This window comes from Lynx canadensis, chromosome B3 (assembly GCF_007474595.2).
Source record: "Lynx canadensis isolate LIC74 chromosome B3, mLynCan4.pri.v2, whole genome shotgun sequence".
In the NCBI taxonomy this organism is placed as follows: Eukaryota; Metazoa; Chordata; class Mammalia; order Carnivora; family Felidae; genus Lynx; species Lynx canadensis.
In genome coordinates, this window is record NC_044308.2 from 29,376,482 (window position 1) to 29,389,973 (window position 13,492).

A 13,492-nucleotide genomic window follows, 5' to 3' on the forward strand; every position below is an offset into this window, starting at 1 on the left:
TCTGGAAACAGCAAGAGCTTGTGTTTGAGTAAAACTGCAGATATAAAATTGGTAGTCATCACCAAGTAGAGGACATTTAGAACCACAGATAGTGGGAGCTTACCAAGGGAATATGTACATAGAGAAAAAAGAGCTTACAAAAATGGGCTGTATAGCATTTCAGTGTCAGGAGGTAAGTTCTTAGCATAAACTAGAAATGAAGGTCAGTAATACCCTCAAGTGCACTGTGAAACTATTTTTAGAAACTTAGTGGGATCTCAAAAAATACAATAAAAAAAGCCTTTTCTATTCTTTGCTTGAATGAATACTCTGAAGTTTTCATTGATTCTGTAAGATGAAATGGACACCTTTGATTACAATCTGAAATTGGAAACTACTGAGTGATAACCATCATTCACTGTTATTCTAGAACTATATTGCTATAATCCCATGGGATCAAGCTTCTCCAACTTTCAAGACATTTGCTGATAAAGGTAAAACAACACATTTAGATTACCTACTCCCAAATAGCAAAAATCATCTACTACTGAGGAACTACACTTGTGTCCTGAATAAGACTCATCAGTCATCAGATGATGCTACAAGCATGTAAGGCAATGATGTACTACATAGCTGTCTGATCCTCAGATGGTACTTTGGAGGCTGATGATAAACTACGGGTCTGACAACTCACTTTCCATTTGAAGATATTTCTTGAACTTTTTCTTGTTGTGACAGCAACCAAATTGATTAAACCTAGTCATGGGATTTGACACTATAGCCAGCAGACTTCTATTTGTTGATTGCTATTGATTTTCTTTGATACCTCATTTAAAAATCAATAGTTGGAAAGAAAAATAGGCTTAGTTTACACATACTTAAACATACTACTGTATGCTGGAGGAGGCACAGGTTTGGCAAGGCTTTGGCATCCAATTATAAGAAGAGCTCTTAACAGGTGAAAGCAAGGGCTTTAGATCAATACGCAGTTTTCTTTCTCAATCAAAGAAAGTGGCTATAAATTAGGCTCATCAGTATTATTTTCAAAGCTTTCTTGAAGCAAACAAGTTTAAACTTTTTGGGAGGGCACAGGGTCTTCCTTAGATATACATTAGCAAGGATATATCACTAAAGTTTTTGTTTTCTTTTCTTTTTAAGGATATTTATGGTACCTGGAGTTCATCCGGGCTTTTATCTTTTTGGCTTTTTTTTTATTTTTCTGCCTCTCGTCTCCATCTTTCAATGGTTCTGGTAGAGCTGCACTTTCAACCACAATGTCAATAATATACTTCTTTAATGAAAGATGCTCCTGCAAGATAAATAAATGATAATAACATTGATGATGGTTAAAGAATAACATAGCATTGCTACAGACTATAGTGAGTATAAAAAAGTATATAGATAAAAGTAAAGTAATATTTACGAAATTCTGTTTTTCACAATTCCTTTGGAAAACACTGAAGAAATGTTTTACTTAAGATTTTCATGGACTTATCAAACCTTTTCTGTACATCAACTGTTATAAATGCTAAGGATACAAGGACATATCCCTATCCCTCACAACCACACAGCATTGAGAGGTAAAAAAAAATGTATATGTATATGTAAATGTACATATGTATATGTACACACACAAATCTATAATATCCAGTAGTAAGTGTCGATTAGAAAGATGGGATGCTATAGGAGCCCAAAAGGGAAACAAAAGCAATGTTCACTGGGGGTAAAGGGGAAAGGTTTCAAGAAGGAAGTACCATGTCTGCTATCTCTTGAAGAATGGACTGAATTTGAACATACAGATATTAGATATATGTGTGTTTGTTTGAGCTGAGTGTTGGGAAAGGTGGCAGAAAGGAAAAATAAAAAAAGGCATTTCAGAACACACAAAAAGAGATGAAAGTAGAATGTGGTTACTGGAAACAGCGATGTGGTTTGGCTGGAGCGCACAGATTCTGGCCCCATGTCCCTCCTTATCAATGTTAGATTTTACAGCCCATTACTATAATCATTTCCTTGCATGTACACAGCATGTTCATTCCCTTCCCCTCTCTTCTTTACTCATACTTGCATGGCAAAATCCCAATTCTAAATCCAACTCCCACCCTACTCTGTGCCCATACCTGGCCAGATTAATGTGGCTGTAATTATGAACTGTGTTGACTACTCTCACTTTAAATTTATGACATTACAAATGTCATACTCAAATGGCCCCTAGTATTGCCAGGCAATTAGGGAACCTTAAACTATTTTCTCTACACACTCTTTTCTAGAAATTGTTTTAGATCTTCTCCTCAAATTTCTAACACCCTTAGCCCTGTAGATCACTTCCTCTTTCCTGACACTTTTTCTTCACTAGGCTTCCAGACATTACACTGTCCTCCTAACTTACCAGCTGCACCTTCTAAGTCTTCTTTGTTGGATTCTTTTGCTCTGCATGAGCAAATGTTGGAATATCCCAGAGCTATATACTTCTCTATCCAAACTCATTCATCAAGTGCAGTGACTTGAAATATTATTTATACACAGGCAATTCCCAAATTTTTAGCTCTAGCTCTGACCTCTCCTCTGAACTCCACTCCTATATCAAACTGTCTACTACAAATTTCCACTTAGATAAAGTATTTCCATCATAAGCATTTCCAAAATAATAGTCCACAACAAAATGCTTATGTTCCCCACATACAGTTACTCTTCCCAGAATGTTTCCCATTTCAAATGCAACTAGAAAAAAATAACCCAGGTCTCAAATCAAACAAAAGCAATAATATAAATAAAGATAATCCTCTTACCATATCTTCTAAGGATACATGGTATAAAGCAAGTCATATGTGAAATCATTATCCATGTTACCATTTTTGAATACTTAATAGATGATCAGCAAAGGGCTAACCTGAACACATTATTTTTTATAATCATCACAATACCATAAAAGAGGTGGTAATATGTTTACATTTTACAAGATACTTAATAATGGTTCAGAGAGGTTTGGTATTATGTCCACAGCCACAAAGCTCAAGGTCAAACTAGCTGACTTCACAAGACCAAGCTATTCCCCTTCCCCAACACTGCCGATGTAGACTGAGTCTGACATGTTAATTTCTATTTCTGCACCAAGAAAAAAGAATATTCCAAATGACACCTTCTACTTTATGGAAGGTCCAATTATACTATTTTAAGTTATATGTAAATGTCATTTACATATCTAATAGAATCCACTAAAGATCACTATACACAAAGGTAGACACTATATAGAAAATCTTGGACTTTATCTAGAACTATCAAAAATCCTATCTTCTTAAAGAACAATACATCTACACACATGAATTATGCATTCACGTTAATGTTAACATTTTCAAAAATCTCAAAACTAAAAACAAATGAGAATATATTTTTATTTGACTTAGTAAGTTTTATCTTTTTAAAAAAACTTTTTTTTAAATTTATTTTGAGAGAAAGAGAGACAGAGAGACAGAGCACACCAGTGGGGGAGGGGCAGAAAGAGAGACTCCTAAGCAGGCTCCACACTGCCAGCGCAGAGCCTGACATGAGGTTCTAACCCACAAACCGCGAGATCATGACCTGAGCTAAAGTCAAGAGCCAGATGCTTAATCAACTTACAGTTGATTAAGGTGCCCAAAAGTAAGTTCTATCCTAATACAAAATCAGTATGTGTCAATTATACAATATATAAATAAAAATTAAGAAATACAAAATCTCATAAAATACTAACACCTAAAAATAATTATATGAATATATCCTATATTCTTTGTATGTTTTTATATGTGGGACATGCCATTTATAATATTTTATAAATTTTTTAAATTTAAAATTTCAAATACATTCTATTAAATAATATTCTACAACATAATCTAGTGGCTATCAGTTATTCCATTTCATGAATATACCTAATTTTACTACTTTATTGTTAGATATCTAGATAACTTTTATTATCAATATTATAAATGCCAGTGCAACAAATATTCCTACAGTTAAGATTTTAAACACATAATCTATTTTCCCTTTGATCAAATCATAAAAATGAAATTCCTATATCACAGAATACACATATTTTTAAGGATTTTTATAAGTATTCCCAAATTGAACAACCAAACTGGGAATTAATTTACATGCCCACAAGTGACTTGCCACTACCTAGTGTTTCTATTTTGTTTGTAAATCTATCAATTTGTTGGCTGAAACACTGGTGTTAGTATGTTAGACCATTTATATTTTGTCCTCTGTGACTTAAAATGTGTCTTTTGTCCAGCTTTCTACAAACAGATTTCAAGTTTTTATATGTTTCCGTCTAGTGATTTGCATTATATTTTAGCTTCTATAAGAAACAAATCAATTTTGGTTGATAAAAGAAACACACTGTGGGACGTGACAGAGGATAATTAATAGTCATTTTTCCATTAAAACTATGGAGACTTTATACAGGAAGGTACTGAGATGGCTTCTGAAGATAGAAGGTGTATGTAAAGGTTTTTCAACACTAAAGAGTGGCTGATGAAATTATGGCATATTTCCATGAGGAAATATTAGTCATTAAAATCCTTATAAACAGAAAATTGGAAGTAGATGAAGGCAGTGGCAGCAAAATTTTAGATTCTCTCTAGGGGCATCTGGGGGGCTCAATCGGTTAAAAGTCCAATTTTGGCTGAGGTCATGATCTCACAGTTGGTGAGTTTGAGCCACACACTGGGTTCTGTACTGGCAGCTCAGAGCCTGGAGCTTGCTTCAGATTCTGTGTCTCCCTCTGTCTCTGCCCCTGCCCCCTCATGTTCTGTCTACCTCTCTCAAAAATAAACAGTAAAAAATTTAGCTTCTCTCTAAATTATCATATAAAACAGAAAAAGCGATTATATATCAACAGCAAAACCCACAGAAAATATTTACAACAAAACAAGGTGACAATGTATCCCCCTAAAGCCCACACCAAGTAGGTAAGGTCAAATTACCAACACATCAGCAGAGTTTCAGTGTCTTTGAAGGAGAAATCAAGGGAAACAAAAAGTGAATAATGAACTTCACATCAGAATTCTAGAAAAGGAACCATTTTCCATTGGAGAATTCAATAGGCCAATTTGAGAAGAGCATCTAAAATGGAGAGAAGTTTGCCCACTCCGAAGGCAGTGAAAGAAACAGCTGCATTAAGGACTTAATACTTTGGTGAAGGCTAGTCCCAATGAACTCTCAAAACTGAGCCATGGGAAAACTGCTGCAAAAGGAATTTAAATGTGCCAACTAGAGATAATAAAGATAAAGGGGGGAAAAGTGTAGACAAAAGAAGAGCAAGGAAAGAGAATAAAGAAATTTCAGAAATCAAGTTACTCTATTTTATACAAAAATAACAGAAAAGGAGCTCCAGGAAATTTGAATACCTATGCCAAATCACAACTGAATCTAAAAGTCTTATAAAACCAATTCCACCCTAAAAGTATCAAGGCCAATAGCCAAAATTATTTTTTTTAATTTTTTTTTTTCAACGTTTTTTATTTATTTTTGGGACAGAGAGAGACAGAGCATGAACGGGGGAGGGGCAGAGAGAGAGGGAGACACAGAATCGGAAACAGGCTCCAGGCTCTGAGCCATCAGCCCAGAGCCTGACGCGGGGCTCGAACTCACGGACCGCGAGATCGTGACCTGGCTGAAGTCGGACGCTTAACCGACTGCGCCACCCAGGCGCCCCTAGCCAAAATTATTTTTAAAAAATAGCTAAAATTAAGCAACAATACAAACAATGAAAATACACCAAAAAACATGCACGGGCTAAATCCAAATTTTACTCTCCATTTCAAAACAAGCTAAAACAAATTTTTCAAGGGGTATAAGGCATGAGACAACAACACAACTCACCATCTTAATAATTTAGAATTTAGGTCATGAGATTCAAAGAAGATTGAAAATGAAAAACTAACACTTAAGAAATGTTAATAAAATAGAAGACACAGAAGAAAGAACAAACAACAAATAATGCCTTAGACAAATAAAAGATGAAAGGAGAAAAATGTTTATATCCAAAGATATAAAGAAAAAGGAGTTGAGAGTAAGTGGAAATATGAAAGATGGGCAAAGATGTAAATAAAAGTCTGTTAAAAAAGAAAACCAAAGCAAGGGAAGAGATCATACAATAAAAACTATAATTCAAGAAAACTCTCCTGAAGAGAATATACTAAATACTAAAATACTAGAATATACTAAATACTAAAAGGGTACACCGCATGCCCAAAAATACTGACCCAGAGCAGCTAAAGCCAAGATATATCTTATTACAACTTTTGGGCTTAGAAGAAAAAGGAAAAATTACTTGAACATATAGGGGAAAAAACAAGTGAGTTACAAGGGAAAAATCAAGATTACCAGCAGCCTTCTTGACAGCAACATTTTATGGCAGGAGAAAATGAAGCAATATATTTAGTATTTTCAAAGAAAGAAATATGAGCTAAAGATTTTATATCTAGTAAAACCAACTTTCAGGAATTAAGTCACAGATAAATGTTATCAACATTAAAAAAAACTCAGAGAATATTATATTCATAAGATCCTCCTGTGGAATCAACTAAGCCCCTGAGGATCCCAAGGAAAGATGGAAGAGTAGGAGGATCTTAGGCTCACCTCCTCACATAGGTACACCTAAATAACAAACACATGTGCATAAATAACCCAGAAACCACCCAGAAGACTGGCAGCTCTCCAAACCTAATGCAGAGAAGAGGGTAGGAAGGGTGGAGACATGGTCAAGAGCCACATGGCCCTCACTGCAATATAGCACAGAAGTGGCAGTTTGAAACACACCTGGGGTTTATGAAAGTGAGGTTTGTTTACTAGTCTCAGAGCATGTGCTAGAGGGGCAGGCATCTTAGGAAGACTTCTTCAAGAACAAAAGAGCTGGCGGTGCCATTTCCCTCCCCTCCCCTCACCAAGATACAGGGACACATGGGAAACAGCACAGCCCAACACTCTCCACGTAGCTTGCTAACAGCATGCGCTGCCTCCATGTTCTCCTATGGACCCACACCCTCCAACACACCCTTGACAAGAGTCCAACCAAAGTAGCACCACAGGTGTGACAGTGTGTAAGTGGCCCTGAAAGAGGTCAGCATCGTACCAAAGTGACTCTGACCCTGGGGAGAGGGGCAGAAAAACACACAAACCAGTAAGGTGGCAGCCCCAGCACTGGGTTGGAGCAGACATCTGGTCTGACTGCAGGCCCTACCCACCAACCGAAGCTTCCCAGGAGACAACACAGGGCAAGTGCCCTGCAGTGTGGTGCTATGGTGGCTCCGACAAATGCATGGTTTAAGCCAACTCAAGCTTAGGCAGACCCACACTGGCCTACTAACAACTCAGAGACAAAACGCTGACCACAAAAAACAGAGACTTTGCAGGCTACTATGCTTAAGGCAAACCCAGCTCAGACACAATAGTAAAGCACATGCAATGCACACAGGAGATACCCATGAAGCGCCAGATTCAGCTGAACAGGGGACATTGCAATACAGGGCACTATAGCACCTCTTCATCATAAGTAAGATCAGGAGCTGTAGCTGACTTTCCTAAAACACACAAAGAAACACAGAGAATCAAACAAAATAAGGAGACAGAGGAATACGTTTCAAATGAAAGAACAGGACAAATCAGAGTAAGAAGACTAAATGAATGGACAGAAGTAATATGCCTGATAGAAATTTAAAGTAATAATCATAAAGACACTCACCAGACTTGAAAAAAAAAAAGAGGATCTCAGTAACACCTTCAACAAAGATATAGAAAACATAAAAAGAAACCAGTCAGAGATGGAAAACTTAGTAGTTAAAATTAAAAATACACTAGAGCTAATAAATAGTAGACTAAAAGAATGGATGAAAAACCTGGATGACAGAGTAATGGAAAGCAATCAAGCTGAACAGGAGAAAGAAAAAGACAAATAAAAATTGAGAATAATAAAAGGAACTCAGGACACCATCAAGCACAAAAACATCTGCATTACAGGGGTCCCAGAAAGGGAAGAGACTAGGGAACAGAAAATTTATTTGGAGAAATAATAGCTGGAAACTTTTTGAATGTGGGGAAGGAAACAGAAATCCAGATCCAGGGGGCACAGAGATCCCACAACAAAATCAATCCAAGGAGGTCCAAACAAAAACAGAGAGTAATTCAAATGGCAAAATGTAGCGATACAGAGATTTTTTAAATTATTTTTTAACATGAAATTTATTGTCAAATTGGTTTCCATACAACACCTAGTGCGCATCCCAACAGGTGCCTTCCTCAATGCCCATCACCCACTTTCCCTCCCTCCCACTCTCCATCAACCCTCAGTTTATTCTCAGTTTTTAAGAGTCTTTTACGGTTTGCCTCCTTCCCTCTCTGTAACTTTTTTCCCCCTTCCCCTCCCCCATGGTCTTCTGTTAAGTTTCTCAGGATCCACATAAGAGTGAAAACATATGGTATCTGTCTTTCTCTGCCTGACTGATTTCACTTAGCATACCACTCTGCAGTTCCATCCATGTTGCTACAAAAGGCCATATTTCATTCTTTCTCATTGCCAAGTAATATTCCATTGTATATATAAACCACAACTTCTTTATCCATTCATCAGTTGATGGGCATTTAGGTTCTTTCCATAATTTGGCTATTGTTGAAAGTGCTGCTATAAATACTGGGTTACAAGTACCCTATGAATCAGCACCCCTGTATCCCTTGGGTAAATTCCTAGCAGTGTTATTGCTGGGTCAATAAAGAGAATTTTAAAAGCAGCAAAACAGTTACATACAAGGGAAACCCCATAATGCTATCAGCTAATATTTCAGCAGAAACTTTGCAGGTCAGAGGGAGTGGCATGATATATTCAAAGTGCTGAAAGAAAAAACCTGCAACCAAGAATACTCTATGCAGGGGTGCCTGGGTGGCTCAGTTGGTTAAGTGGCCAACTTCAGCTCAGGTCATGATCTTGCGGTCCATGAGTTCGAGCCCCGTGTCGGGCTCTGTGCTGACAGCTCAGAGCCTGGAGCCTGTTTCAGATTCTGTGTCTCCCTCTCTCTGACCCTCCCCCATTCATGCTCTGTCTCAAAAATAAATAAACGTTAAAAAATTAAAAAGAAAAAAAAGAATACTCTATGCAGCAAGAAGAGGCAAAGAGTTTCCCAAACAGAAGTTAAAGAAATTCATCACCATTAAGCCAGCCTACAAGAAATGTTAAAGAACATTCTTTGATGGAAAGGAAAGACCATAAGCAGGAATAAGAAAAGTAGGTAGCATAAAAGCAGTAAAATTAAGTACATCTATAAAAATCAGTCAAGGGATTCACAAAATAAAAAGATATAAAGTATGACACTATACATTTAAAATGTGGTGGGGAGAGAAGTAAAAATTAAGTGATTTGAGAATGGGTTCAAACTTTATAGATGGCTATATGCATAATATATTATACATAAACCTAATGGTAACCACAAATCAAAAACTGTTAATAGATATACAAAAAATAAAGAGAAAGAAATCCAAATACATTACTAAAGAAAGCAGAGCACTGTGAGAGAAGAGAGCAAAAGAAAGGAACAGAGAAAAACTGCAAAGACAACCATAAAGCTAGTAAAAAAAAGTGCTAACAAAAGTACATACCTATCAATAATTACTGTGAATGTAAATGGAAATACCAGTTCAATCAAAATACATAGGGGGACGGAATGAATAAAAAGCAAGACCAATCCATATGCTGCCTGTAAGAGACTCATTTCAGACCTGAAGACACAAGAAGATTTAAAGTGAAAGTATGGAAAAGTGTTCATCATGCAAATGGCATGAAAAGAAAGCCAGGGTAGCAAAACTTTTCCGGGACAAAATAAACTTTAAAACAAAGACTGTAAGAAGAGACAAAGAAGGATGCTATATGATCATAAAGGAAACATCCAACAAGAATATATAAAAAATTGTAAATATTTATGCACCCAATAGGAAAGCACTCAAATACATAAAGCTACTATTAACAAACATGAAGGCAGCAATCAGTAGTAATTCAGTAATAGTAGGGGGCTTTAAAACACCACTTACATCAATGAACAGTTCATCCAAACAGAAAACCGACAAGAAAACTGGGTTTGAATGACACACTGGACCAGATGGATCTAATAGATATATTCAGAACATTCCATCCTAAAACAGAACACAATTTCTTTTCCAGTATACATGGAATATTCTTAATAGATCATATAAGGCCAAAAAACAAGTGTTAACAAATTCAAAAAAAGGAAGTCCTATCATCCATCTTTTCTCACCACAATGCTATGAAACTAGAAATTAACCAGAAGAAAAGTTCTAGAAAGAACATAAATACATGGAGGTTAAATAACATGCTATTAAGCAATGAATGGGTCAATCAAGAAAGCAAGAAGGAAATCAATAAAACATGGATACAAATGAAAATAAAAACACGACAGTTGAAAATCATAGGGATGCAGCAAAAGTGGCACTAAGAGGAAGTTTATACTAATACAGGCCTACTCAAGAAGCAAGAAAAATCTCAAATAAACAACTGAACTTTATATCTAAAGGAGCTAAAAATAAATAAAGTAAGTAAGAAAAAAAACCCAAAACCAGTAGAAGGAAGGAAATGATAAAAGATTAGAACATAAATAAATAAAATAGAAACTAAAAAAACCATAGAACAGATCGATGAAACCAGGAGATTGTTTTTTGAAAAAAAGAAAAAGAAAAAAAAATGATAAACTTCTACCCAGACTCATCAAAATAAAGAGAGGACTCAAATAAACAAAATCAAGAATTAAAGAGAGAAATAACAATCAACACCACAGAAATACAATTATAAGAGAGTAATATGAAAAAGTATATGCAAACTAACTAGGCAACAATGAAGAAATGGGTAAATTCCTAGAAATATATAACCTACCAAAACTCAATCAGGAAGAAATAGAAATTTGAAAAGACTGATCACCAGCAATGAAAGTGAATTACTAATAAAAAACTCCCAACAAACAAAAGTTTAGGACCAGATGGCTTGACAGATGAATTCTATCAAACATTCAAAGAAGACTTAATGTCTATTCTTCTCAAACTATTTAAACAATAGAAGAGTAACATTTCAGTTTCATTTTATGAGGCCAGCATTATCACCATATCAAAACCAGATGGCAACACTAAAAACAAAGAGAGTGACAGGCCAGTATCTCTAATGATCATACATGCAAATATTCTCAACAAAATATAAGCAAACCAAATCCACCAATACATTAAAAAAAATTATTCACCATGATCAAGTGGGATTTATTCCTGGGATACAAGGGTATTTCAATATTCACAAATCTATCAATATGATATATCAAATCAACAAGAGAAAGGATAAAAATCACATGATCATTTCAACAGATGCAGAAAAAGTATTTGATAAAGTGTAATATCTAGTCACAAGAACTGTCAACCTAAGAGATTTACAAGATACATACTTCAACATAATAAAGGTCATCTATGAAAAACTCACAGCTAATATCATACTCGATGGTAAAAACTAAGTGCTTTTCCCCTTAGATCAGGAACAAGACAAGGATGTCCACTATTAACAGTTTTACTCAACATAGTCCTAGAAATCTTAGCCACAGCAATTAGACAAGGAAAAGAAATAAAAGGCATCCAAATTGGTACAGAATTAAGCAAAACATTCACTACTTGCAGGTGACATGGTATTCTATAGAAAACCCTAAAGACACCATCAAAAAACTCCTAGAAATAATAAATGAATTGATTAAGGTCACAGGACACCAAATCAATACACAGAAATCAGTTCCATTTCTATACACTAAAAATACAGTAGAAGAAAGAGAAATTATGAAAACAATTCCACTTATAATTGCACCATAAATAACAAAATATCTAGGAATAAACTTTACCAAGGAGGTAAAAGACCTGTATCCTGAAAACTATAAACATTGATGGAAGAAATTGAAGACGAAGCAAACAAAGGGAAAAACATTCCATGCTAATGGATTGGGGGAAAAAATATTGTTGAAATGGCCATCCAAACCAAAGCAATTTACAGACTTAATGTAATCCCTATCAAAGTATCAACAACATTTTTCACAGTACTAGAATGAATAATCCTAAAATGTGTACGGGATCACAAAAGGCCCCAAATAGCCAAAGAAACTTGAAAGAGAACAAAACTGGAGGTTTCATAACCCCAGATTTCAAGATAAACTACCAAGCTGTAGAAGTTAAAACCACATAGTATGGCACAAAAATAGACACAAAGATCAATGGGTAAGAATAGAGACCCCAAAAATAACCCCACAACTATATGGGCAATTATTTTCCACAAAAGAGGCAAGAATATGCAATGGGAAAAAGACAGTCTCCTCAACAAATGGTGCTGGGAAAAGAGTACAGCTATATGCAAAAGAACAAAACCAGACCACTTACTTCCACTATAAACAAAAATAAACTCAAAATGGATTAAAGAACTAAATGTGAGACCTGAAACCATGATAATCCTAGAAGAGAACATACACAGCAATTTCTTTGACATTGTCTGTAGCAACATTTTTCTAGATATGTCTCCCCATACAAGGGCAACACAAGCAAAAATAAACTACCAGGACTTTATCAAAATAAAAAGCTTTTGCACAGCAAGGGAAACAATCAACGAAATTAAAGGCAACCTTACAGAATGGGCCATATCCGATAAAGGGTTAGTATCCAAAACAGATAAGGAACTTACACAAGTCAACACCCCAAAAACGAATCCAATTAAAACTTGGCAGAAGACATTAACAAACATTTCTTCAAATATGAAATACAAATGTCCAACAGGTACATGAAAAGATGCTCAACATCATGCATCATCAGGGGAATGCAAATCAAAACCACAGTGAGATACCAACTCACACCTGTCAGAATAGCTAAAATAAAAAATACAAGAAATAAGTATTGGAGAGGATACAGAGGAAAAGGAATGCTCATGTACTATTGGTGGGAATGCAAACTGGTGCAGACATTGTGGATAACAGTATGGAAGGTCCTCAAAAAATTAAAAATAAATTACCTTTGATCCAGTAAGTGTACTACTTTATGTATTAACCCAAAGAATATAAAAACACTAATTCAAAAAGATATATGCACCCCTATGTTTACTGCAGCATTACTTACAATATCCAAATTATGGAAGCAACCCAAGTGCCCATCAACAGTCGAAATGATAGAGATGATGTGGTGTGTGCGTGTGTGTAATATTACCCATATGAAAAATGAAATCTTGCCATTTGAAACAACATGGCTAGATCTACAAGGTATAATGCCAAGCAAAATAAGGCAGTCAGAGAAAGGAAAATATCTTATAATGTCACTCATATGTGGAATTTAAGAACCAAAACACATGAACAAAGGAATAAAGAGACAAACAAAAAACCAGACTCTTAAATACAGAGAACTGGTGGTTACCAGAGGGGAGTGGGTGGGGCGATGGGTGAAACAAGTGAAGGGGCTTGAAAGTACACTTAACATA

General features: G+C 35.6%; 1 protein-coding gene across 3 annotated transcripts in view; it reads right to left on the reverse strand.

The window, feature by feature from the left end:
* The window catches only part of SCAPER (S-phase cyclin A associated protein in the ER), a 508,094-nt gene that overhangs the window by 284,524 nt on the left and 210,078 nt on the right, over positions 1-13,492 (reverse strand). For all 3 annotated transcript variants that reach the window (XM_030317623.2, XM_030317622.2, XM_030317624.1), the window contains one exon: positions 1,152-1,288. In XM_030317623.2, coding sequence (XP_030173483.1) covers positions 1,152-1,288 — 137 coding nt within the window. The remainder of the gene's footprint in view (positions 1-1,151; positions 1,289-13,492) is intronic.